The sequence below is a fragment of the Phlebotomus papatasi genome, chromosome 3 (assembly GCF_024763615.1).
Source record: "Phlebotomus papatasi isolate M1 chromosome 3, Ppap_2.1, whole genome shotgun sequence".
Classification (NCBI taxonomy): domain Eukaryota; kingdom Metazoa; phylum Arthropoda; class Insecta; order Diptera; family Psychodidae; genus Phlebotomus; species Phlebotomus papatasi.
In genome coordinates, this window is record NC_077224.1 from 52,549,756 (window position 1) to 52,576,629 (window position 26,874).

The following is a 26,874-nucleotide window of genomic DNA, read 5'->3' on the forward strand; positions in this document are numbered from 1 at the left end:
GATATTCTTAACGAAAAGTAAATTTTTAATAGTTTTTCGTTGCGTAACGGCGTTATCACATTTGCACATTAAAATTTTAATGTGGTTCACATTAATTGTCGCTTGTGAGCGTCCAAATATGTTATTTGTGACTTTGAGTCACCTAATATTTCTTGTTTTTTCTGTTTATTGATAAAGAAGTGGACTTGGCCTGCAAAAATAAGTTTAAATTTAACTAAAGCATAAATATTTTTCACATTAAAAAATTAAAGAGAAAATCGCATTAATTTTTCGCATTAATGCTATAAATCAATTTATATCAAATTTTGCGGGCCAAGTCTACCTTTTTATCAACAAATAGATCAAATTTTGAATATAAAATGTGGAGCTCAGAGGCAAAATGACACATATCCTATGCTTTAGCCATATATTATGTGCCATTTTGCCTCTGAGCTCCACAAATGATTCAAACACACAAATTACACATTTGGACTCTCACCAGCGACAATTAATGTGAATCATATTAAAATTTTAATGTGCGAGTGTGATAACACAGTAAGACTTCTACAGCATTTCTAGGACTCATAAATTCATTTTCCTATAAATATTTTCTCATTTTCTTGTGATTCTTGTATAAGTTTTCAGAAAATTGAGAAAAAATGCCAAAGTGAATTTTCACCTTATTTTTTTTACCATACCCTTTTATAACAATTGTAAGTCATATATTATTTAAGTTTTATTCTTTATTTTTACATTTCCACGTATTTTTTGGGATTTTTTCGAATCATAACAAAACTCAATAAATGTTAACACTTTTTAGGTTATGCAGTATAAGCCATTGAAATGTCTATTTCTGATGCCAAACTCCATATAAAAAGGTGGCATTTTACGCCAATTTGGTATTCTACGTCCATTTTTTAGTTTATTCCCTATTTTTTAAATAATAGAAAAGTTATCAACTATTTTTTCCACTAAACGAAAGATAATTAAATTCTCTATACATTCGTGTTATCACTTTAGCATAATATTGAATAGAATTCCTACTAATGCAGCTCTAAACTTAAAATTGGAGTAAAATGCCTATTTAGGGTTTAATTTAAAGTGTTAAAAGCCTAAATAGCAAGCAATTTTATTGCTTTTTGAGACCCTAATAGGTAATTTATCTTTAATAATCCAATCCTGAGTTAAATTTTTCCAAAAATTGTGATTGATAAGAAGTTAGAGCAATTAAGCCATATATAGCTAAGCTTCAGGTCTAAGACCGGTATTATTTTCCACTGTCTCAAAAATGTTACCATACTACCGATAGTACCAGTGCTGTTAACATTTTGGTACCAAGAGCTCTGGGTTCCTAAATTTGGTCAGCTGGGTTGTGGACATGAAAACAAGGAAATTGCCGGAAATTGCTTATCAAAAAGCTTGCAATTCCTGGCATTTTCAGTGTTGATTTGTGCATTTGAGTATTGTGAGCTAATCTTTGAGGTCCTCAGAATATATTCCGATGAAGTCCTCATATCTAACTTTCTTATTTCTTCTGATAAAGTGAGACCGGCTTTTAGTTGCGATAACTCATTGTTCTACTAAAAAAAAACTCCCATTTTTTCCTAGAATTATAAGAGTCTGTCCACAGGAGGATTCTTCTCATGACCACAATACCTTCCCGCAAGATTTTACATTCGGCGTAGCCACAGCTGCCTATCAGATTGAGGGTGGATGGAATGAGGATGGAAAAGGTCCCAGTATCTGGGATACCGTGACTCATGAGCATCCAGAATTAATTGCTGACAGGTCTTCAGGAGACGTCGGACCAGATTCTTATCATCTGTATAGGGAAGATGTGAAGATATTGAAGGAATTAGGCGTGAATTTCTATAGATTTTCCATCTCTTGGGCCAGAATTCTTCCCACGGGCGATGTGTCATCACTCAATCCGGCTGGTTTGAAGTACTATAGCGATTTGATTGATCTTCTGCTCGAGGAAGGCATTCAGCCCATGGTGACTATGTTCCATTACGATCTCCCTCAGTACATTCAGGATTTAGGAGGTTTAACTAATCCTATCTTCGTCAAATATTTCCTGGAGTACTCAAGGATACTCTATGAGAACTATGGGAGTCGCGTAAAGCACTGGATAACGTTCAATGAACCCTCAGAATCTTGTATTCAAGGCTACAGCAGTGGTACTCAAGCTCCATTGATAAAATTGCACGGAGTTGGAGAATATATTTGTGCTTATAACGTTCTTTTGGCCCACGCAGAAGCTTATCATTTTTACAAGGCAAAATTTGCTAAAATATTTGATGGTAAAGTCGGAATAACTTTGGATAGTCGCTGGCTCTATCAGAAATCTCCAGGGAATGATCTGGTTGAGAAGGGAATGCAATTCCAATTGGGCTTCTTTGCCAATCCCATTTTCAGTCCTAGCGGAGGATGGGCTAGGCAGCTGGAGGATTCAGTGGACAGGAATAGTGCAAAAGAAGGACGTGCCTGGTCACGACTTCCGGCATTTAGTCCTGAAGAAATTGAGAGAGTGAAAGGATCTGCAGATTTTCTGGGATTGAACTACTACAGTGCACGTTTTGTGGAACCAGGCAAATTTACAGAGGACCCCACCAATCCGTCCTGGGAGAGAGATCAAAATCTCACATACATGGTGGATCCCAGTTGGAGACGAGCAAAATCTTCGTGGCTTTACATGGTTCCGGAGGGATTAAAGGACATTCTTTTGTGGATAAAAGGGACTTATGGTAATCCCGAAGTGATAGTCACTGAAAATGGATGGTCAGATGATGGTGAGCTGGAAGATGATGGCCGGGTGGATTACCTAAAGGGGCATTTACAGGCAGTCTCGGAGGCTCTTCAGGCAGGATGTAACGTCAGAGGATACACTCACTGGTCTCTTTTGGACAATTTTGAGTGGATGAGGGGCTATACGTAAGTACCAATCTGAGTATTGAAGGAATTTTGAGTAACTTGATCCTTTTGTAGAGAAAAATTTGGACTCTATCGCGTTGATATGGAAGATCCTGAGAAGAAGCGTGTGCAGAAGAAATCCGCCACAGTTTATAAGGATATTATCAAGAGCCGGAAAATCACGTAAACAAAAAAACTCCAAGGTAGAAACAGTGCAAATCTGTTACGTACACCGCTCATCTTCTAGTAACCTCAACAATTTGCATGCATATCCTCTCTCTTACAGTTACTTTTTTTACTTAAATAAAAATAAAAAAAATATATATCGACTTTTTGTTCCACATAATGAAGTTTACATTTTATCACGGTAAAAAATTTCGGCACATTTTTGTTCCAAAAAATTAGCTAGTCCACGGACATCATAATTTTTGGCACAATCTTGTTCATTTTACGAGACTCAAAAAGATAATCAATATATACCCAATATTAGTAGATATATCAATGTATATACCCAATATTAGTAACGAATTTGTTCCAAAAAATAGCTCATCTAGTATAAAATCGTATCCCTCCTCTCACACTCAGGCACCCGTCACCGAAGCGAGGAGGACGCCAAATCTGGCAATTTTCGAGCTACATGGTTTCATTTTTTTTAATTCGAGTTTCCCTTTCTCTCCTGCTGCCAAACACTCGCATATGATTTCATCATGCACGCGTCTGTATAAAACACTTTCAAGTTAATTTTTATTTGATGTTCCTTATGAACTTTCGCCACCGAAATCCATCTCGACTGAAGTATAGGTCTTAATTGTAAGACGAAAGCTTTCACACGAATTTGTTCCCGACAATGGGAACAAAAAGATTCCCCATATGAGTAACAATTTCGTTCTAAAAATTACCTCGTCCACGGACACCAAAAATTTTTGGAACAAATATGTTACAGATGTAGTAATAATATTGTTATAAAAAATATGTACCGATTTGTTCCTGACAGTGGGAACAAAACAGCCGAGTGCAACAAATTCTGTTCCAAATTTCAGGAACAAATTTGTATAAAACGAAATCAACTCAAATTTGTAGACATTCCACCGTATTAAAACGGTTCCAAAAGAAAACTCTAACAAAATTGTAACTTTTCGTAACAAAATTGTAATGAAAACTTTTTGGAACAAACAAATAACTTCTCTAGGTACAAATTAATTCCAAAAAAACTTGTTCCAATATTTTGGTCAGTGTCCAAAAGTTTTTACACTGACGAAAAAATAAACGCAAACTTCGAGTAAAAAAATATCTTTCTAGGTTCTGTTATTGATGCGTTCTGATTGGAATCTGACAATTTTTCTGTTACTTTGCTGGTAAGAACCCTGGTTTTATGACAAAAAAAACTTTTATGTACAGTAGACTCTCGCTAATTCAGCTCCTTTAACATCGGGCTACATTTTTAATTCGGGCAGCAGTTAAATTTGAAAAAAAAAGTTTGATGACATTTTTCAAGTTCAATTATGAATATCGAATGAAGCAAATATGCTCAAATTTGCCATGTTTTGTCTCAATTGTGATAGGATTTTGCATTATTAAGGGGCTTTAATGAAATTTACAATTATTATGAGTATGTAAATTTACTATGAGTACGCAGGTAAATAAAAGATCGATGCATTTCAAACAATGTGATGCCCAAATTTCTCTCTAATTCGGGTGACATTTCGATCCCAATAGCGCGAATTTGAGAGAGTCTACTGTATTTACATTTTATTTTCTAGATTTGTGTGTTGCTTTGTACTTAAGGTGGTCAGCATGGTTAGTAATAAGAAGCTTACGTTCGGGGAGAGGAGGAACATCATGAAAAAGTACTGGCGAGGAGAATCCGTGGTGGGAATTTCGCAATTTTACGGAAAATCCCATGAATTCCGAATCCGAAATTTTCTACTGTACAGTATAAGGGAAGAGCACCCCGGATCGGAATATTAAGAGACATGCTCGATATTTAGTTGCAAATATAAGTCTCAAAATAATACTTGGTATTTTTGTGCATACTAATCGGGATATTAATGATCCATTTAACTATATCTGTGCATTTGAGTTTTAAATTTTTACAATAAATTAATAAAAAGTAGATGTAATTGCAACTACAGTAGAGTCTCGCTATAATCCATATTTGGTTTCAAATTTGACACTTGGGTCGCACTATAGTCCCCCGTCAAATCATTGCTCTACCTGCCGATTTTACTCGGAGGTTTTTTGAATTTTAACGGTATATTCTAGTACATTCAGAGAAAATCTGCAGATTCTCGGCAGAATTTCTCCCTAGAAAATCTGCATAACCTCCATTACTTCACAAAAATATTGTTGATTTATGAAGAAACTGTAGAAGTTATAAAGAAAATTGTATGCTCTGCTTAACAAGCATTACCGAGTACACATTTTAGATAAGTAAAAAAACTGCGAGCAAAAATACTAATTTCTTAAAAATCACCAATCGAATGATACAAAAACACGAAATTTTGGTCGACACTCTGTTTAAAGTTTTCACTTCACTTTTCTCTACTTGTAACACGGCGTCGCAGAATTCTTTATTTTATATAAACACCGTGATATCACTAAGAATAACTCTATAGAATTTTGCAAACTTCAGTGAAAAAATTTTCCATCTCTTCTGACACATCTTGTCTGGAAAGTCTGGAATGTAGAAAAAATCTACAGAATATCTACAGAAATTCATCAGAGATTCGTCATAAATCTGCCGAAATATTCTGACGAATTTTGTCCCAAGCCCAAATAAAATTCGTAAGAATATCTACAGAATTTATCTGCAGATATTCTGTAGAGGTGTAGATTTTCTCTACAGAAATCTTAAAGATATCTGCAGATATTATTTGACGGGCCATGTAATTTTTTAAAATTATCAACGATTTTTAGTATTGAAATTGCTCGACGGCTTCCACTTTCTTTGCGATTGTGGTACTTGTCCTTGCTCTCTTCATTGTGGATCACAATTATCACAACTACTTAATAAAGTTTGCCAAAAATATTAAAATAATTATGCATGTCGTATACTAAAAAACATAACCTAACTTAAAATGTGTTTTGAAATCAACGGTCGATAAATTGTGGACTATAGAGCGATGGCCTATAGCGAGACTCTACTGTATGTACTCTGTATCTCGGATCGTCACGAATTTAATCAGATACCTCACGGAAAATAGATTTTATAAATTAAATTTGAGCTAATGCACTGTATTCTTATGAGAGTTCAATAGTAAAAAGTAGTTAATCATTTTTAAAAATTCATTCGAATTGGTCTACTAACAATATGGTAATAAGTTGACGATTCGAGGAACACCGCCGATCGCTGGTGCTCTTCCCTTACTCTCGCTCAATCGGCTCTTTTTCAATCGGGCGAAAAATTTTGTTGGCAATTTTCACGTTTGATTTTGATGCAAATTTATTCAAATTCGCTGTTAGTTTCCCTTATTTTATGGTCATTCTTTATAATTGAGTGCTTTTTGTGTAATTTACAATGACTTTGACGCCCAAATCTATCGATAATTTGGATGACATTTTGCCCCAAGTGCCCGATTGAGAGAGAGTCTACTGTACTGTTTTTCGAATTTTTTCATTCTTTTGACCCATATAAAATTCAAACAGTAAGAGATATTGACTTCCGGTCTTCGATGACCTCTACTCAAATGACATTATATCGAAGCTAATCTCTTTATTTTCCCCCATCCCCCTTCATGCGCTCCCTATCCCCCTAAAATACGTCAAAAATGAGGTTTTTCTAACATTACAATAAATTGACCCCAGCGATTTCAATGATTTTCGAATATGTTTTATTAGTCCAGTAACATATCGTCCTTAGACATCTTTCACCGGTTAATTCGCCATCTTGAATTATTCAAGGTGAAAGGGCCAAATTTTGAACCGATTTGTGCAAATTAAATAAAATATATTTTTTTTTTAAATACTCTCTTCTTGTACAATTTTCAACTTCAAGATGGTTTTCTGGTTAGTTATAGACAAATTAATCGAAAATAATCCTGCATAAGCATCTAAAAAAATTCCAAAAAAGAATATAAGGCAGAGCTCCTTCTCGGGATTTTGAGCAACTCGCAAAGCCTCGGACGCTTTGCCACCTTTTTTTTAAATTACAATAAAACTGATCATTCTGAAATGTTAATTATAATGCTAAATTAAATTCAGGTGAGGAATTGACATAACATAGTAAATTGATAAAGATGACACGAGAACGAACCGCAAAATGTATTTAAATAGTGAATTACTTTACTTTATACTTACACCAATAATTATTTATATTTACAATATTTAGTTCAATCTTTGAATTCATATATACAATTTCTGTAAAATTTGGGTACTTTTATACAAATATTTCCAGGACTTTGCCTGCTACTATTTACATGGTTTTTACTTGCATAATGATGTTTTCTTGTTATTTATAATTAATTTTAGCTTTTTACGCATTATTTTAGAGAGGGTCTTACACCAATAAAATTATTAGATATTTAATTTAAATATTAATAATTGATAATGTTGATAATCCTAATAAAGTCTTATAAATATTTTAGTTGATAATGATCCCAAAATATATTCTTCTTCTCTTTTGTCCCGCTTCTTGATCAATGAGTAATTGGTTGCGAAGGTCAAGTTCAATCAACAAATGATTGCGAGAGTTTTATGCCAGCGAAGGCTATCGAAATACTCCGGTGTCTTGTCCGGAGATAAAAAAACTTCAAGTTTTGGCTAATCATTTTGGTTTGACGTGCGTTTTTTCATCAGATAGAGTCAGAGAATGGAGATCAGAAGTACCTTCCGCAAAGTAGTTTTTCTCGCACTGTTTTTGGTAGTGGTCTTTGCCGGGTGAGTATTCAATTCAGCAAGCAATGGTTCTTTGTTCATCACCTAAATCTCTTGCAGAAATGTGATAACAGAGGAAGAGACCTGCTCCAAAGATACCTGCGGCGACCAATATCCTAAAGACTTTCTGTTTGGAACTTCAACGGCATCTTATCAGATCGAGGGTGGATGGGATGAGGATGGAAAAGGTCCCAGTATCTGGGATACTTTGATTCATGAACATCCGGAATTAATTATTGATAGGACTTCAGGAGACGTCGGACCAGATTCTTATCATCTGTATAGGGAAGATGTGAAGATATTGAAGGAATTAGGCGTGAATTTCTATAGATTTTCCATCTCTTGGGCCAGAATTCTTCCCACGGGCGATGTGTCATCCCTCAATCCGGCAGGTCTGAAGTACTATAGCGATTTGATTGATCTTCTGCTCGAGGAAGGCATTCAGCCCATGGTTACTATGTTCCATTACGATCTCCCTCAGTACATTCAGGATTTAGGAGGAACTACAAATCCCCTCTTTGTCAAATATTTCCGGGAATACGCTAGAGTTCTCTTTGACAATTTTGCCGATCGAGTTAAGCTCTGGAGCACATTCAATGAACCCTGGTCATTCTGCTACTATGGCCACAGCATTGGGGAAATTGCTCCCATGAAGAAACTTAATGGAGTGGGAGAGTATTACTCGGCTTATCACATTCTTCTGGCTCATGCTGAAGTCTACCATCTCTACAAGGACCAATACTACAAAAAGTCCAATGGGAAAATTGGTTTAACTCTCAGTAGTTTGGGCTTATTCCAGAAAACTCCCGGAAATGACTTGGTTGAGAGGGGAATGCAATTCCATTTAGGCTTCTTTGCTCATCCAATTTTCAGTCGTGAAGGTGGATGGCCGAAGGTGATGCAAGAGACAGTGGACAGGAATAGTGAGATAGAAGGACGTGCCTGGTCACGACTTCCGGTATTTACTCCTGAAGAAATCGAAAGAGTCAGAGGATCAGCTGATTTCTTCGGATTAAACTACTTCACTGGAGGTTTTGTGGGCCCTACAGATTACAAAAATGCCAAAACAAGTCCTCCAAGTCCATCATGGGAGAGAGACCAGAATCTAACTTTCAGTGTGGATCCCACTTGGAAACGAGGCAAATCTGAGTGGCTCTATTTGGTTCCAGAAGGTCTTAAGAATGTTCTCCTCTGGATTAAAGAGACCTATGACAATCCCGAAGTGATAATTACTGAGAACGGATGGTCAGATAATGGGGAGCTGGAGGATGATGGGAGGGTTGAGTGTATAACAGAACATTTAAAAATGGTCAAGCAGGCTCTTCAGGAAGGATGCAGAATAAAAGGCTACGCCGTCTGGTCTCTATTGGACAATTTTGAATGGATGATGGGCTATACGTGAGTATCACCTTTTTTTATTATTATCTGTTTGTTTTTCATTTTTGTATTGTAAGTAAACTTAACCAGATGGGAAATTGAGGATTAGAGTATTGTAATAGTCTTTAGGAAAAAAAAATCAGCAGAGCAAATCACAACGTGTACTTCACAAGGCAATTTTTCACAAGAGAGAGTAAACTAAAGTTTGTACAAAGACAATATTCAAACATTTCGCTCCTTGGAAATTACAAGGGTACCAACTCACTTTTTTGGCGATTTTGAGGTTATAATGCACTCAGACAGAGAATTTTATAAAATTTCAGATGATATGAATCATTAAATTTCGTAATTACAAAAGTTTTTCAAAATTTTATTCTTTATGATTGCTTGCGCGGTTTTGTTTGAAGTCAAGGGGCACAAAATAGATTTATCGTTCAAATTTTTGTGAAACAAGGGACTAACTCAAGTAAGTTGATCCCTTGTCATTCTAATTTCATGAAAATTTGCGCATCATTTAGAGAATGACAAAGAGCTAACTCATAAAAAAACATATTTTGAAAGGAAAAAATATGTATGTTTCGATGTTTATAATAATACTCATACAAATAGAGTCACATTTTCTGGAGCACTGTTTTTTCTTCCAAATGAATATCGAAAAATCGACTAAGCTGTCAAAATTTCAAATGTGGCAAACCCTAAAAAATGAATCATCCTGCTGGAATCGCTGGAACATTATAGAGGTTATGATCATAACTAAATTCTCTTTTTCTAAATTAAGGAAAATGACTTGAGAATTTTATCAATGGAAGTTGTTGTAAAATAAGTGGAATTTGTTGAGGAAATTAATATAATACGATAATATTGAGGAAACGCCAGAGAAAAATAGTTCTAATTCAGACTCCATGCAAAATTTCTTTTACATAACCTCATATTTTACATTTTGAACACAACCGTCGTTCAAATTTGAGGAACTCGACTGTAGTTGAAGGGATAACGGACACTTTCCCACTTCGTAATGTGAATTTAGAGCATTAGGCGACGTGCGGTTTGAAAACGTGAGCGGCCTTTTCCTTGTCAGGCTAATAACAACGGATCTCAATATTTGCCGGTAGTTGGTTCCCATCCTGTAGGTACAACGCCACATTTCTGTCGACGAGGCGACGTCTAATGAGACCAGATACGATTAACTTATAGGGCTAGACGAGACGTCTTTAAGCATAAGTGACCTCATCTCTTATAAGATCTAGGACGACAGGGCTTTTCGTTTGGCAGTGGTGGTGTTCTTGTTCGGCATTTACTACGCTACCCGTGGCTCATGATAAAAAGCCTCGAACATTTCCGGAGCAATGGACGCCATTCCTGTCAATCAGAGGGGGCATAAGTCTCGTCTCTGTTCCAAGAGGGAATTGGCTAGACTTATCGTCCAGAAGAGAGGGCAAAAACCTTGTCACTCTAACTGGGGTGTAGCGGCCTCTCCTAAGTGGATTCGCTGACTGACCTCGACGACAAACTCGGAGATGGCCTACGTCGACTAAATACAGGAATCCACCAAGAAGAACTACAACGCCGATGTACTCAAATCTCAAGCTGTAGTTATCGAAGAAACGGGCTTAGGAGCAGACGATGACCAGGAAAGAGGGCAACGGTCTCAACTTTCCCTAATAAACTCCAGTCCAACTTTTTCTTGCACTCAATACCGCCTCAATGTCTTTCGATGGTGTATCAGTTGCTCGCATGAATTTTACCTTAGATGTAAATGCGTTATTTGCCCGTTAAACCATCTGATTTTCCTCTGAGAATTTTATGCGTCGCCTCTGGGGTTACTTTGTGAATATTTCGCGTCACAACAGTATAATTAAATTCACAATACGTATTGATTATAATAACAATGCTTTTTCAAGATCAAATATTAAAAGGAAGCTTATTTCTCAACCGATTTGGGCAAGTTTAAGTTCGTTGTTAAAGTTTTGGGATCCCAAACAACCCTTGTTCGACCAATTATTAATCGATTAGAACATTATAATTTACTTTTAGTTGTTTGTCTGATTTGTAGTGTGATTGTTGATTTAATGCATAATTGTCACTCAACGCGGAACCCCCTGTATTTGATAAATTAAGAGCAAAAAATGGCTATTTTAATCGAAAATATACGATGACTGTTTTTACTCGTAGAAACTCATTTTTAATCCTTTTGCAGAGAAAAATTCGGACTCTATCGCGTGGATATGGATGATCCAGAGAAAAAGCGTGTACCGAAGAAATCCTCAAAGATCTACAGGGAAATCATTAAACTACATGAGAATTCCTAAGGGTTCCATTGGTTCCATTAAAAAGTCAACGAAAATCTATTCACATGCAATTGTTTTTATTATTTCATTGAATAAAACATGTGTTTTCGATTCTTAATCCTACTTAAATTGCTCTTTGCTGCATCGTCACAATGGAAGAGCACCAAAGTAGATCTCGCTGCTGATGTAAGTACTTTTAACCACGGACAGATTGACAGCAAAGAAGAGATTCCAACGTTCCGGGCTATCAAGCGCAGAGATGGCAACTGGGAGTCTAATGGGATTTTCAGGGTACTGATAGTTAGTCCGGGAACCTTTATCGCACAATGCCAGGAGAATAGTGTAGTCCGGATAGTTTCCCTTGGTCTGCCAGGGTGGAGATCGACGGTAGGTCAGTGGAATGCAGCCCAGGATACGATGGGGCGTGCCAATGGAGTGGATGTATGAGTACGTGAGGCTGAACGATAAAGCTTGTTGGTAGCTGAAGTGAAGGAGTCTAGGAGAAGTCTGGCATATGATATGTGCAGCATAAGCTAACTCCACAATCTCATTCAAATCATAAACAAATTCAGTCTCCGAGAGTCTGAAGTTCAAGTTTGATTCAAATGTGAATCCCACTGAAATATGTTCCAAAATAGGAAAAATTCTCTGGAATTGAGTGATAATACCCAGGAGGATACTTACGAATTTTGAAGTCATTTCCATGAGTCTTGATAATTAAATTGTACGCAGGGAGACCCTTGCAGCGTTCAATAAGTTTCACCATTACTTCTGCAGCCCTCTGATGGACATTCGGTACCAGGACTGTGTTGATCTCCATAAGAATTACGCATTCCACCGGAGAGTTTCTCACAACAACAGCCACATACTGAATATTGATGTCATGGTATAGGCGGCCGAATATGAAAATCGGCATATTCCAGTCATTCGCTACGCACTTGATCTTCAACAGGGAATCATAGTCGTAGAGTTTACGCAGGTCATGAATGCCGTTGGATGACGGTGGAAGAGCCCATTCAGCACTGAGACTGTTACCCTTGAACTTTGTCTGCGTTATTTTATCACGGGCATTCAAAGCTATGGCTTTTGTGGTGAATTCCACGAAAGCAAAATCCCTGACTAGAGTACATTTCACAAGATCATCCTGCTTCGATACGAACTTACAGATGTAAGCCTCGAAGTCACGGGCTTTGGTACCAGGTGCAATGTTGCGGATGAACAGTGTCTTCACCTGAATTCGAAGGACCAATAGAGTAGATTTCGATCTCATTCAGATTGCCTCACGCAAGAATTTACCGGATTGAACGGTAAGTTTATTAACAATGATGTTCAAAAGAAGAAGAAGAGTGGGAAAGAGTGGAATAGACCATATGCAAAAAGCTTGAGAAAGAAAGGGATGTAAACGATGTGAATTTTAATTTGATGAAACTTTCTTGATCTAAAACGTGTGACGACACAATTCAAATTTGATAAGTAGAAAACCAAAACCGATCACTACTATTCCCAGCAACGAAAGTTCTCTGTTTGAACACCGTTCAGCAAACGCGTTTGGAACAGGGTTCGGTCCAATGTAAATCCTTACGGCGTGGGAAAAAGCGAACGCGATTGAAGCAATAGTTCTCTTTGATGGCCACCACTTTCGAAACATTTGGGAGGCCGCCACCGTCGCGACAAGTCGAACAGGGAACTCTATCGTAAATTGAATTTGGTGTGATGTTCAAAAGAAGAAGAAGAGGGTGAAAGAGTAGGATAGACACATGAGAAAGAAAGGGATGTCAATTTTGACTTTATGAAATTTTCCTGGTCCAAAAGAAGTGCCGGAGCCATAATGTTTTAATTCACTTTTTTACCTCCGAAAATTATTTTTTTACTGAAAAAAATCGATTTTTATGCTTTTATCGATTTTTCTTATACCTTTATCTGGGATCTCAGTGGCGCAATAGGCAAGACCGTTATTTCTTGGGCGAACAGATCTCCGGATTGACTCACAGTTGTGAGTTCTAGTCCCTCCCCGTGTAAAGATCTGAATGTCTAGAAAAATGCATTTTCACTGTGATAAAATGTAATAAAATGCACCGCTTCTGCCCAATAACTCCGGGAGCACGGAAGAAGCATCTACATTGCGGGGAAGGCGATCTTGGGCCGCTTATTACAATGGACTTAGCATATTCTTCCATTACGGAATACAACAACAATATAACATGATTCCACTGAAACAAGTATCCCGGTACAATTAATAATAATGTCTTTATGGCACCGGCACTCCTTTTAGATCAGGAAAATATCATAAAGTCAAAATTCGAATCTTCTTCCTCTTCACATGTTTTACAGGTGACTATCTCATTCTTTCGCATTCTTCTTCTTCTTTTAAACATCACTCCAAATTCAATTTAGCTCAATCTAATTTAGTATGCGAAAGAATGAGATAATCATATGCAGAACGTGCGAGAAAGACAGATATTCGAATTTCGTCTTCATGAAATTTTTCCAATCTGAAAGGTGTGCCGGAGCCATTAGCATACTTTTTAGATCAGGAAAACTGCATAAAGTCAAAATTCACATCCATTTCTTTCTATAAAGCCTTGCATATGGCTATCCTACTCTTTCGCACTCTTCTTTTTCTTTTGAACATCACACCAAATTAAATTCAGTTCAGTCGAATTTGAAGACCGAAAGACTTCTAGAAATTTTGTGAGGAAGAAAGAGATGCGAATTTTGATTTCATAAAATTTTATCGATCTTAAAGCTGTGCTGGACCCATTATGGCTCCAGCACACCTTTTAGATCAGGACAACTTCATGAACTTGTAATGTCAATCCTTCTCTTTCTCACACGCTTTGCATATGTCAATCTCATTCTTCTTTTTTTTTATAATCACAGCAATTTCAATTTAGTTCAATCGAATTTGGAGGACGAAAGAGCGAGATAGAAATTTTCCTGACCTAAAAGTGTGCTGGAGCTATTACTGATTAAATTAAATTTATTTGCTGGTCAAATTTTAATTTTATTACTGACCAAAATTGGCATTTTCCACTGATCAAAATTATTTATTTTTAAGCGAACAAGTTTAGTTTCATTGCTGACCAAAATACGTTTTCAACTGGCCTAGATTTTTTCCGCAAAATCAAATTTTTACTGAAAAAGTTATTTTATTTTATAAAAAAAATAGATTTTTTATTGACCAAATTTGATTTAACTGAACTATTTCCATTTTCTGCTGATTAAATTTTATGATAAATTTAGTTTCTGGCCAAAATTGATATTTCTCCTTATAATGGCTTCGGCACATCTTTTAGATCAGGAAAATGTTATAAAGTCAAAATTCACATCTCTTTCTTTCCTAAAAGTTTTGCATATGTCTATCCTACTCTTTCGCACTCTTCTTCTTCTTCTTCTTTTAAAATTCACACCAAATTAAATTCAGTTCAGCCCAATTTTGAGTCAGAAAGTATGAGATTAGACTTATACAAATAGTTTGAGAGAAAGGGACGCGAATTTTGATTAAAATAAAATAAATTTCAATTTCAAATTTCATTTGAGAGAAAGAGAAAAATATATCTTATTTTAGTTTGAAAGAGTGAGAGGTGAAATTTCAATCGATTGAATTTTACTCAATTGAAAAGGTGTGCCAGCGCCAGATGTTTTTATTTTTTATTAAAAAATTAAATAAAATAAATCTCAATAAAATAAAATAAATTTCAATTTCAATTTCAAATTTCATTTGAGAGAAAGAGATAAACATATCTTATTTTAGTTTGAAAGAGTGAGAGGTGAAATTTCAATCGATTGAATTTTACTCAATTGAAAAGGTGTGCCAGCGCCAGATGTTTTTATTTTTTATTAAAAAATGAAATAAAATAAATCTCAATAAAATAAAATAAATTTCAATTTCATTTTCAATTTCTAATTTTATTTGATAGAAAGAGAAAAGCATCTTATTTTAGTTTGAATGAGTGAGAGGTGAAATTTCAAACGATTAAATTTTACGAATTTTACTCAATTGAAAAGGTGCGCCAGCGTCAATACCAAAAATATATTTTTTTTTAATGAATAAAATATATTTTTTTAAATCAAAATTTTATAAATCAAAATATTTTTATTTAGTGAGTAATTTGACCAGAAATGTTTTTGTCAAATTAGGAATATAATTGTGATTTACTGTTATCTTTTATTCAATTTATGAATATTACAATTTTTAAAATTTTTACTTTTTTATATTTTCCTAAGAAGTATTTTTTTTATTCAACATACGTATGAGTTTTTTTTATTTAAAAATGTTTTAGAGATCATTCTAGGTAATCTAAGTAATCTAAGTCTATGTAAAAAACAAGCTGACATAATTCAGATATATTTTCAAGGTCAAGGAATAAAGAGATCTTGATAGCGTATTACTCAACCGATTTGATAGAGTTTTGATTAATTTGAAAGGTCTTGAAAACCTGGACCGTTATTATAATTTTTACCAAAAAAAAAAAAAAAATTATAATTCAATGAGTTATGAATTCGCGCAATCGGCTAAGCTGGGATGTTTTGTGCATAGTTTTACTCAAAAATAATTTTTGTTTTATAGAAAATAAAAAAAGAATGCTTTTAACCAAGTTGTAGTACTCACATAGGTCATGATGTCAGGATCAACTACGCGCTCCTCCTTTGCCCAAACAACTTTGATATCGCGTTCCCAGAGTTTCAGGGCTCCTGATCCGTGCTTCTTCTTGGATATCAGAGCTGCCTGATGATTCGGGAAGTCAATGAAGGCGAAGCCCCTATTCTTGTATCCATCATTTGGACGCGTGTGGATGATGAAGTTGCACATGTCCGGATAGATTCTCTGCAGAGTGTTCTTGATAACTTCACTGTCGAGATCTCGAGGGAGATTTCCGACAAAGAGGCGACACTTGTCGTAGGATCTCTTCACATCGAGGCATACGCCAGAATTTGTGATGTGATGGGGAATTAATTCTAGAGCCTTGGTAGCTTGATCAGGGCTCTGGTAGACTACGTAGCCGTAGCCCCTGTTCATGTTGCTGTAGTCCATCATCAGGCGAAATTGAAAGACTTCGCCAAATTTCTCAAGGATGGGCATAAGTTCGATTTCTGTAAAGGTTTTCGGGATTCGACATACGAACAATTCGCTGTCTTTACCCGGAAGTTCCCCAATGAATTTCCTCGGAGGACCAATTTGACGACATCCATTGAATTGCACAATAGGAAACTTCATTTCCACTCTATTTTCCATCGTAATACTGGTATTGCCCTGGTGTTTCTAATCAGGATAGCTTCTCAATCTATTCACCTTGCCTTTTACGCAGAAATACGCGTCTTTTTCTGAGGAAAAACGTGGCCACAAGGAAAAATTTCAGATCACCAGAATTTTTGCCACCTCGTGCAAAAGTATAACAGTTCAAAAGAAATTCTAACTAACGATTCATGCCAACTGTTATACAACTCAAAAAAAATCCGATGCAACTTGAGCAGAAAAAGACACTTTTCAATTATTTAGGGAATTTATTGCTTCATCTTGTGGTTGGGCAGCAAGGATGATATTACGCAGTGAGGAGCCCCAGGAACAGCACTCCGACAGATAGTCCACCATAAGAGATCGATTGATTTGATTGGCTTCAGTGTAATTTTCTTCCTTCAGAGCTTCACAGATTCGTACCAAACGGCTTTTTACACCCTCACTGAGTTGCTTCCTGCACACCTGATCCCGAAGCAGACTGAGTCGTCGAGATACTTCCTCCTGAACTTTCTTGTCATCGATTTTCCTGGCAAATACCTCAAAATCCTTTAGAATTTCGAGCAATTTGTCAGCACTAATGGTCTCTTGGGTGTCCCTAGAAACATCTAGGGCATCTCCACTCACAGAATTAACACCCAGAGAGCTTGGAGGTGGTTTGAGGTCGGAAGAACTAGATGTAGTCGGTGGAATGATTGTCGAAGGCTGTTCCTTAGTGGACATTCGTGCATAAGGCATTGGCAGACCCGATGGAGCCAATTCGACTTTTTGGGCAGTTGCTCCGCCTCCAGGACTACTCAATGGGAATGCAATTCGCTTGTTCAGGTTCAATTTAGTCCGATTTGGTGAGGATTTAGCTTGCTCCTCGTAGCCCAATTTTGGAGGATCATTCCAGCCAGGATCAAAGGGAGCTGCAAGAAAAATTCTCAGTTAATTTGATTTAAAAGGTCAAGAATAACTTCTAGAAGGACTTACGTTTGGTGACACTCTCTTTTTCAGACATTTTCTCGGGGAAAATTGAGGAAAACCAAAGAGGGAAAATGCTTTGTTGCCACACAGTAATTGTCAAAATCAGCTGTTTTGTATATTTGTCTCGTTCTTTCGTGATAGTTTAATTTCTTTCACACAGTTATAACAGTTTGAATCGTTTTGAAACCCAGCTGACCATGTATAGTGCTCAGGCATGGTAATACAAAGGCCTCATGAGTACCAATTTCAAAGGTGTAAAGGGGCAAATAATTAGCTATTTGTCATGTTCTTGATTAAATTCCATAATCTAAATTTAATAATGGCAAGTCAGTTTAAAATCCGATCATATCTAATTACAAGAGTTTGAGTTCTTCATTTCAGGGTATCAACACTTCACAGTAAAAAAAATTAACACAATTATAGTGTGTAATCTAAAAATCTAATATGTGTTTAATTTAAAATTGTTTAATTTAAAGTTGTTGAATTGTTGTTGAATTTAAAAATTGTTGAATTTTTGTGTGTAAACTCAAAAATTGTTGAATTTTCATTATATTTAGTTTATTTTAGTTTTTTTTTTTTGCATTTTTAGACATTTGTAATGTTTTTTCCTGTACTCCGAATCCTTCCTAACGCGAGATAATTACATTTGATGCTCGTATATTCACTTAGGGGAAGGCTTTGATCGTTCGCACATACGCTACCTTCAAACACTTCATATTTCTCCCATATTCCTTTATGAATCTCACATATGGCTATATATTGTAATAGCTAACCTTAAATCCCATCTTTCCTGAAAAAATTGAGAGTCTAATCCTTTTTTCCTAGTTTCAGGAAGCAAAAAATAAAAACAGACCCAAAACTGTAATTTTGCTGTGCAATACTTCAGACGATTGTGCACAATTAATATCACTTTTCTGAAAAACTACTATCACAGAGGGTAGAGGGGTTATTAGGGTTCAGATTTATGTAAAAATCTTTTGGGCTGAAGAGGCATTTTTTGTGGGTGGAAGAAAATTCACAAACTTGACTCACATTGATCGATCGCACATAGAAGACATTTCTTCTTCGCACATTTTCCGGGAATCTTCATTTTAGATGCGATCCCTCATATTCACATTTATTGTAATCTACCGATTTGATCCACCACTAAAAAGTAAAACTTACAAACATTAAAAAACGACAATAAACGGTTTTATTGTCAATAAAACATCTCTCAGAAAAGTTCCAAAAAAGTGATATTAAAATATTTTATTCGTTGTACAAACGGTTTAATCAAGTAGATTAGAGTTCCCTTCAAACAATGATGTGCAACTTTTAGTGTCCGGTGTAAAATTCACGGTGAAAATGGGGTGTTCAATGATGGCGTGAATCCTGTGCGAAGATGGAAACTTGATTGATCTATCGCACAAATCGCCATTAAATTTTCATTTTTCTCTGGAGGAAAATCTAAGAATTTCCTGGGATTTTGTGGGGAGGGATTATGAACCTTATAAGTAACACATTTTTTTGGCATAGTTGGGGAATCCATACGGTTTGTATGGTAGTCAGAAAAAATCACTGAACTTGAACATCATTTTTGTGTGCGAAAGTTCAAAGCCTCCCCCTATAGACTTATTATGCATATAAATATTTGATGTTCCATATGACTTTTGCCCAATAAAAAGCATCTCGTATGAAATATATGTCTTAAATGGAAATTCAACCATTTTTACACAATTTTTGTTTAAAAATTCAACAACTTTGGTTGAAATACACATGGCTTCACACTCTAATAGTGTTAAAAATTATAATCAAACTATAATAGTGTTAATTTTTGATCATGTGACAAAAAATACCATAAAGTTGTGTATTTTTTCACACTGCACTGTAATAATATGAAAAACCATAATCATACTATAATAGTGGTAATTTTTAGAATTTTTCAACAGTTTTAAATTACAAAACATTGTTGAAAATTTTTTATGACTATGACAGTGAGAAATTTTACACAGATCGCAATTAAATAATTAATTTATTCGATTTCACACTATTACAGTAGACTCTCTCTCAAATGGGAATATGGGGAAAATTTCATCCGGTTTATCGATAGATTTAGGCGTCAAAGCCTTTGCAAATTCCACAAAAAGCGCTCAATTATAAAGGATCACGATAAAATAGGAAGAACTACAGTGAATTTGAGCGAATTAGCTTCATAATTAAACGTGAAAATTGTCAACAAAATTTTGCGCCCGATTGAAAAAGAGCCGATTGAGCGAGAGTCTACTGTATAGTGTTAAAATTTTAGACATTTTTAAATTAAACAATGTTGTTGAAAATTTTTCAACTATAAAGTGGTAATTTTCAATCACGTGACAATAAATTACCAGATTATTGTGCATTTTTTAAACATTTTGAAATTAAACAACTAAAATGGTCGATTTCGCACTATTATAGTAGTAAAATTTTACACATTTTTTTTACTGTGTTAGTAAATCTTCTTTTATATTTTATTTATTTTTTTTTCGTTTCGACCCAAAGTTTATTGCAATTTGTATTGAGTTATATACATTCAGCAAATATTTTCACGAGAGAAGAGTCTTAGAGAGTGTGCAGTGCATACTGTCTTGCACGACCTCTATCTATATCAAATGACTATCACATTTTTAACAAAAGAACAACGAAGATTGAAAGGAAAGGTAAAAGAAAACTAAAATACAAAGAAGTAAAAACCACAAAAGGATTCACAAATTTGATAGGCGCGTTCTCTTCAGTCTAGAAGACCCGTGGTTGACCAAGATCTCTTGCTAATGGATTAGGGTGCTGCTGCTGAATGTTCAAAAATTAATAATGTGTTGAAATCGTTGAATAATGAGTTTGAGTGAATCTTGACTTAACCTAGTCGACATTCTCCCAGAGTATGAGTTATGTTTCAGAAAAATTACAATAAAAAAGAATCAGAGTGGATTAAAACACATTTGCTTTAACAAAAATGTAATCCAAAAAATGAATAATGTTTGTTTTTTAAATAATGTAACCGAGATCCAGATTATTTTATGTCACTCTCGGAAGAAGAGAAATCAGAGAAACGGATAAGTGAGAGTTCACTCTATACAATTACGTATATTTTGTACACAATCATTACACATGTTGTGTGAAATTACATAAACATTAGATAGAAAAAGTGTAGAGTGTAGACACATGTGTAGAAACACAGAAAAATTACACATGTCATGTAAATCTGCTACGAAAATCATGGTAAAACATTCAATATTTTACTACTCGAACTTAAAGTTTTACTTACTGTATAGTGTATATTTATCGTGAATTATGTAGGAAGATATTCACAATAACTCAGGAAATATTCATAATGTTTGTTATATCACAAAACTTTGTAGCTAAATCCGTAAACTTTTGCGCTGGACTCCACTTGCAACAATCCAAATTTAACTGAAAAGACGGTTTTTTTTTCTAAATTGCATTTTTTATTAATACATTAGTATTTCTGTTTTCTTTATATATACATAATTCGATATTCGATTATGAAAATTTTCTAAATTTTTTGTCATTTTCATCATTTTTATAAAACACTCATCTGAATCAAAACGATATAAATTTAATTCTTTCACTGTTTTTTTTACGATTTTAACTAGTTCTTATTTTCTTAATTTATAGCATCTAATCATTTATATGATTCACCTTGCTCTTGCATTCTCTTATCTCTTTTTTTTTCTTTGTAACAATCTCTATTGGAATTACTCACACAATTTTGTCTTTGCATTTTTTTTTTACTCTTCATCCATTGAGTTAGAATCTGGTTTGTGGGGCAATTATGGGGTGCACATAATATTCAGTGTTGTTTCTTTGTCTTGACTTGAAAGAATAAATAAAATATAAATAATAAAAAATATGTAAAACCGCTGCAAGTTGGAATTTGAATATTTTTCTCACTGATTTGTTAGTAAAATATAAAGGAAATATGCTCAAAAATGTCCAGTAGGGGAATTCTGTAACGATATGACAATGTCATATGACAAATCTTTGTAGTAAATTCGGGAGAAGGGCAATATTAAAGCCCAGTGAGCTCTCTGAAGTTATCATTAACTGGTATGTCTGATTTTTGTTTAATTTTTTCAAATTAAAGACATAAAAAATTTTAAATTTGTCATATGACATTGTCATACTGTTACAAAATGCCCCCACAGGGCTCGAAAAAAGGGACTATTTTTGCTCCTCCTCTCATACTGATTTATTTTAATTTATTTGCATGCCCATTTTTAAATTAATTATTGCCTTTGGCACGTTATTATGTGATTACATGCGAAACACATTCACTCTTTGTGAGTCTGTTTTGGTAAATTCAAAACTTGAGCATTCAGTGCGTTAAGAAAATTAAAATGGAATTAATGCATTTTATTGCAATTTGGGTGTGAGATTAAAAATCGAAAGGGAATTTTGGGGAAAAAAAAGAAACTGTCAATGTTATTTGCTGTCTTTTTAATATTTCACTTGTGTAATTATATTGTGTATTGAATTGTAAGCTCAATTTCATATCTAGGTCCTATTGTGAAGTTTATATTTTTTATACACCATTCTTTAATTTATAAATTTGATTTAAAGTCAATTTGATTTCACACGAAATGCTTCAATTTCGTTTCATTGCCATACTTTGCTTAGTTGTGGATCTTTTTTTTTAAATTAGTTTTAGAGTGCTTTTTTCAATTTTTTCCCTCACCATTGAAGGGATTTTTTCCACGAATTTTTGTTTAATAGTATCTTTTTTTTGTAAATATCTATTTAATAACTAATCATTTTGTATGAATAAATAGAAACCGAGTCACTATACATTCATATCATTTCATTATATGTATTGCACTAATATTTACATTATTCAATACTCTTTTTTTTACTAAAATTTATGCGCATCTGTCGCTTACCTCAATTTTCCCACAGTATTTTTTTTGTATAGACAAATATATCCTACATAATTTTTTACTTCGAATTGATTTTGATGCTAACTATTTACAAGTTGAATGTTTATTTCCGAAATGGAATGCAAACATTGAAATAAACTGTGAAAATTAGTAACAAACATTTTTATTCCTTCTTAGTGACAGATATATCTTTTTTTCTATTTTTTTATATGAAGGTTTTATGAGTGATGTGTGTGTCTTTTAAGAATTTGTGTATAAGGGTGCAAAGTGGTTCAAACATTGAATACTTTTGTTAGGTTAATACTCATTCATATGTCATTTAATTACTTTATCGTTAAGTTTGCGAACAGCACGCGTCATCCATTTTTTTACTTGTCATTTTATGACTTCTTTTGTTGCTTTTTTTTTTAAAATTATTTCTCTTCACGTATCGCGTTTTTTTTTTAATTTCCTGATTACTATTCTAGGTGAGATTTCCACAAAAGGGTTACGAATATGCAAAAAATTAAATAAAATTCGGATTTCACGTGATTGTTTACGGGGTTGGTGTTTTAGTGATCTTTTGTTGTTTTTATATTAAAAAAAAGTGTACTGCGTAATTTTTTCATTACACATAAAAACACATCTGTAAAAAAAATGATAAAAAATAATATGGGAAATTTAGAACATTCTGCAAGCAATTAAACGAATCCCAATATTACGTTAATTAAAATTCTCAATAATAGAAGTAAATAACACTGTCAACGGCGATTCGGAACATTTTTTTTTCAATATTCTACTATTATATACAAGATTCTCGATATATAACTCAATTTTTATATATCTAATTTCAATACAAATAATTCACCATTTGACCATTCTTCAGCAACGTTTAATTGATTATATAATTCTTATAAAATACATAGTCAATATCAGTAATTTTATATTCTTTATTTATTTACAGCAACTATCAAAGTTTACTCTTTTTTTTAGAATTACGTTTTTTTTTTGGTTTTCATTACCATCTTAAATATTCTCCATAACACATTTGACATTCTCCTTTTTTTTCTCTTTTGCACAAACCGTACAATCGCGGTTCTATTTAAAATTAACTTTTGCATTGAATTTAACTTGAGCAAAGATGTTTCTGCAAGCCATTGTTATTTTTTTTTGTCTTATAGTTAGAGAATCAAGAATAACTTCTTTGGACTTGTTTTTTTTTTAAGTTTTTCACTATTTTTTTTTAAATATAAATATTTTGTTTAATATCCAGTTTTAATTTTGTCCGCGAAATTCTCGATGATTAAATTTAATAATTTAACATAACACGATCATACTATTTGTTTTTTACCTTTCTTTTTTTATATGCGTTTCATTCTCAATAATTCTCTATATTAAATCATTTTTCTCTCATTCTCAATATTTATTCTTTTAGTGCAAATGATTTTTTTTATCCTACTTCACATTAATTCTTATATACTCGGCTACATAAATTTATAATTTTTTATGTATTATTTAGAATCCATTTTCCATCGTAAATACTATGGTTTTTTTGTTTTTCTTTCTCATATTACGCTTATTTTTCTTTTCGCAATATATTTCTTGTTTTTCTTCTTTTTTTTTAAGTTATTCATCAATATTTTTTCATCTCACTATCGTCGATAATTCTCATATTTTAATATAAAATTGACTTGACATTTCATTCATTTCAAAATAAAAATATATACTATACGTATATTTTTCTCATAATAATTTACTTTTCGATTACTACTTACGCGTATAAGAGATCATTTTTTATTAGTTTCATAATGTTTTTTTTTAAATCTATTTTATTTTTAAATCTCGCAAAGTATTGTTTTGCAAAGGTTTCTGAATTGCATACGCGTATATGATATTGTAAACTTGATCATTCTGTTATATTTTATAACAAATGGCTGACAAAGTTGTGGACAAACGTTAAAAGTTCACTAACTCGTTTTCAAATAATTTCTGGGATTTATTATTAATTAAACTTTTTCAAACCTTCACAAAACAATTCCTTTTAAAAGTTGGGATGTGAAACTCATTTGGCGATATTTTTGTGGAAATTAGTTTTTTTCAAAGGTTGTTATAAGATTATTTTAGAATATGGGGAATGTAATTTTTCGATTTAGAATGAATTATTTGTAATTTCGCTTAACTTTAAAGTAATGGAATTCCTTGCTCTTACGAGTAAAGTCTTTTAATAGTCTTTTTACAACAGTAAGTTACTTTAACACTTGAATAAATAACCGAGATATCTTCAGGTGGCCAGAGTTAGAACTTAACGAAAACCATCTTTCTGTGATATGTTCAAACTACGAGCTGGTTTTCTTCTACCAAAAATAAATGTAGCATGAATTAAACTTATGTTATTTTACTATCGCCTCGAAGTCTCATAATCCCATCCTAGATTTAAATTTTTTTCGACATTCATAAATATGTGTGTGTGAGTTTATGTAATTTCTGTAATGATGTGGTTTCACGTAATGCTATCCTATGTAATGATCATTTCTTTTTTAGAACCATGTTTTGCGTGATCGTCACTTGGCCATAGCTTTTTTCTTAGTATTCTGTTTTTTCTTTCTTTTTAAATGTTATGCCTAAAAAATACCTTAACAAATAACTACCAGTTTATACACACATCGAAAATCACATGGAGGGGATGTGCGGCCCCCTTAGTCATTATCAGTGCTTATACTCGGGATATCGTCCTGTATTCTCCATTGGTTGGCCGTTGATGTCGCCTTGGCCGTCGATTAAGTGTCCGACTCGTTGCTGGGCCGCAGTCTGAGAGAGTCTCTGCGTAGGCTGGATGACACTGCCACTGCTCTCTGTCTCCGTGGACGGGGGTGATGGGTAGTAGTCCCTCGCGCCGATGCTGAGCCCACTCGTCCCCAGTGATGGTTGCTCGCCGTGGATGGTAGCCGTTGAGGATGGCCCGATGCCGGTTGAATCCGTACCGGGGTCCAATACCACCACGGAAACGACATCCTCACTCGCCCACCGGGCTAACTGTTGTTGAGCTTGAATAAAGTCATCACTAGAAAACAATAATTGTGACAGGGCAATGTGGTATGGTACACTTAAAGGCCCAAAGCTCTATTGCGGCTTTCTTTTTAGACACTATCTCAAGTGCAATTGATTTGCTCTTGAGAAGTCATCAGGCACTGAAGTTACCCTCTATAAAGGGCTTAGACTCCTAATTCGGTTTAATAAAAATGCTTGAGGTATTCGCCACATGGTGGCGTGGCATTATCAAGCAAGGTCTATCCTGCAGACGCCATATCTATACTCGGATATACAGTAGAGTCCCGCTATAGGCAATCGCTCTATAGTCCATAATTTATCGACCGTTGATTTCAAAACACTGATTTTAAAGAGGTGTCTCCGGTGATTGCCAGTGAAAAGTTAGTCACCCTAAGATGAAAACACTTTTTTGGTTTTTCCAAAGCTTTCGATCCTGATGTGGATCTTCTTCAGTGGTCAACTAAATTGTGATTTCAGAGTCTTTCTCAGGGATCGTGTGGTTCATGGGGTTCCAGATCATCACCAGCAGGACGTCAATGTGGGGCGGCTTTTTCTTTTCGAGAACTTTTCTCACTATTTTTTAACTTTCTTGGTGTTTTTTTCTCGAAAAACTAACTTTTTAAGAGGCGGTTGGTCTTTGTCTTTGTCTCTAACTTCTGAGTTAGAGACAAAGACAAAGACCAACCGCCTCGTAAAAAGTTAACTTCTGAGTTAGAGACAAAGACAAAGACCAACCGCCTCTTCAAAAGTTAGTTTTTCGAGAAAAAAACACCAAGAAAGTTAAAAAATAGTGAGAAAAGTTCTCGAAAAGAAAAAGCCGCCCCACATTGACGTCCTGCTGGTGATGATCTGGAACCCCATGAACCACACGATCCCTGGAAAGACTCTGAAATCACAATTTAGTTGACCACTGAAGAAGATCCACATCAGGATCGAAAGCTTTGGAAAAACCAAAAAAGTGTTTTCATCTTAGGGTGACTAACTTTTCACTGGCAATCACCGGAGACACCTCTTTAAAATCATTTGTGCCAGTTCATTATTGAGAAAACTACACTGATTTTAAGTTAGGTTATATCTTTTAGTACGCGACATGCAATGTTTTCATAATCATTTTAATATTCTTGGCAAACTTTATTGAGTAGTTGTGATAATTGTGATCATTAAAAGAGAGCAAGGACAAGTACCACAATCGCAAAGAAAGTTGAAGCCGTCGAGCAATTTCAATACTAAAAGTTGTTGATAATTTCAAAAAAATGACATGGACTAGTGCGACCCAAGTGTCAAATCTGGAACCAAATATGGA

General features: G+C 34.5%; 5 protein-coding genes across 15 annotated transcripts in view; 2 read left to right on the forward strand and 3 right to left on the reverse strand.

The window, feature by feature from the left end:
• Window positions 1–1,341: 1,341 nt before the first annotated feature.
• On the forward strand, window positions 1,342–3,213 carry LOC129807243 (myrosinase 1-like). The gene is made up of 3 exons (XM_055856390.1): window positions 1,342–1,521; window positions 1,588–2,913; window positions 2,968–3,213. Exons 1-3 carry the CDS (start codon window positions 1,481–1,483, stop codon window positions 3,077–3,079), a joined length of 1,479 nt encoding a protein of 492 aa, XP_055712365.1. The 5' UTR covers window positions 1,342–1,480; the 3' UTR covers window positions 3,080–3,213.
• A 4,314-nt stretch (window positions 3,214–7,527) lies between these two features.
• Window positions 7,528–11,552, forward strand: LOC129807242 (myrosinase 1-like). The gene is made up of 3 exons (XM_055856389.1): window positions 7,528–7,767; window positions 7,825–9,162; window positions 11,339–11,552. The coding sequence occupies exons 1-3, from the start codon at window positions 7,700–7,702 to the stop codon at window positions 11,448–11,450; spliced, it is 1,518 nt and encodes a 505-aa protein (XP_055712364.1). The 5' UTR covers window positions 7,528–7,699; the 3' UTR covers window positions 11,451–11,552.
• Window positions 11,486–16,837, reverse strand: LOC129807239 (probable RNA-binding protein 46). The gene is made up of 3 exons (XM_055856385.1): window positions 16,042–16,837; window positions 12,114–12,660; window positions 11,486–12,046 (listed from the first exon to the last, which is right to left on the reverse strand). The coding sequence occupies exons 1-3, from the start codon at window positions 16,663–16,665 to the stop codon at window positions 11,577–11,579; spliced, it is 1,641 nt and encodes a 546-aa protein (XP_055712360.1). The 5' UTR covers window positions 16,666–16,837; the 3' UTR covers window positions 11,486–11,576.
• Window positions 16,838–16,914: 77 nt separating this feature from the next.
• Window positions 16,915–17,750, reverse strand: LOC129807254 (steroid receptor RNA activator 1-like). The gene is made up of 2 exons (XM_055856402.1): window positions 17,641–17,750; window positions 16,915–17,576 (listed from the first exon to the last, which is right to left on the reverse strand). Exons 1-2 carry the CDS (start codon window positions 17,666–17,668, stop codon window positions 16,918–16,920), a joined length of 687 nt encoding a protein of 228 aa, XP_055712377.1. The 5' UTR covers window positions 17,669–17,750; the 3' UTR covers window positions 16,915–16,917.
• Window positions 17,751–24,529: 6,779 nt separating this feature from the next.
• The window catches only part of LOC129807231 (disintegrin and metalloproteinase domain-containing protein 33), a 595,021-nt gene continuing 592,676 nt past the window's right edge, over window positions 24,530–26,874 (reverse strand). For 9 of the 11 annotated variants that reach the window (XM_055856360.1, XM_055856359.1, XM_055856357.1 and 6 more), the window contains one exon: window positions 24,530–25,584. In XM_055856360.1, the coding sequence (XP_055712335.1) occupies window positions 25,230–25,584 (355 nt within the window). In that variant the 3' untranslated portion in view covers window positions 24,530–25,229. The remainder of the gene's footprint in view (window positions 25,585–26,874) is intronic. The other 2 variants (XM_055856367.1, XM_055856368.1) reach the window with 1 other exon arrangement.

Excerpts from the sequence above, each read along its gene's own strand:
- LOC129807242 (XM_055856389.1), top strand. The coding sequence starts at position 7,700 with ATGGAGATCAGAAGTACCTTCCGCAAAGTAGTTTTTCTCGCACTGTTT. Across the intron at positions 7,768-7,824 it reads TTGGTAGTGGTCTTTGCCGG|AAATGTGATAACAGAGGAAG; the intron begins GTGAGTATTCAA and ends AATCTCTTGCAG. Across the intron at positions 9,163-11,338 it reads GAATGGATGATGGGCTATAC|AGAAAAATTCGGACTCTATC; the intron begins GTGAGTATCACC and ends ATCCTTTTGCAG.
- LOC129807254 (XM_055856402.1), bottom strand. The coding sequence starts at position 17,668 with ATGTCTGAAAAAGAGAGTGTCACCAAAC. Across the intron at positions 17,577-17,640 it reads AAAAGAGAGTGTCACCAAAC|CTCCCTTTGATCCTGGCTGG; the intron begins GTAAGTCCTTCT and ends TTTTTCTTGCAG.
- LOC129807239 (XM_055856385.1), bottom strand. The coding sequence starts at position 16,665 with ATGGAAAATAGAGTGGAAATGAAGTTTCCTATTGTGCAATTCAATGGA. Across the intron at positions 12,661-16,041 it reads ATCCTGACATCATGACCTAT|GTGAAGACACTGTTCATCCG; the intron begins GTGAGTACTACA and ends CTTCGAATTCAG. Across the intron at positions 12,047-12,113 it reads TGGAAATGACTTCAAAATTC|TGGGATTCACATTTGAATCA; the intron begins GTAAGTATCCTC and ends AACATATTTCAG.
- LOC129807243 (XM_055856390.1), top strand. The coding sequence starts at position 1,481 with ATGAAGTCCTCATATCTAACTTTCTTATTTCTTCTGATAAA. Across the intron at positions 1,522-1,587 it reads TTCTTATTTCTTCTGATAAA|AATTATAAGAGTCTGTCCAC; the intron begins GTGAGACCGGCT and ends ATTTTTTCCTAG. Across the intron at positions 2,914-2,967 it reads GAGTGGATGAGGGGCTATAC|AGAAAAATTTGGACTCTATC; the intron begins GTAAGTACCAAT and ends ATCCTTTTGTAG.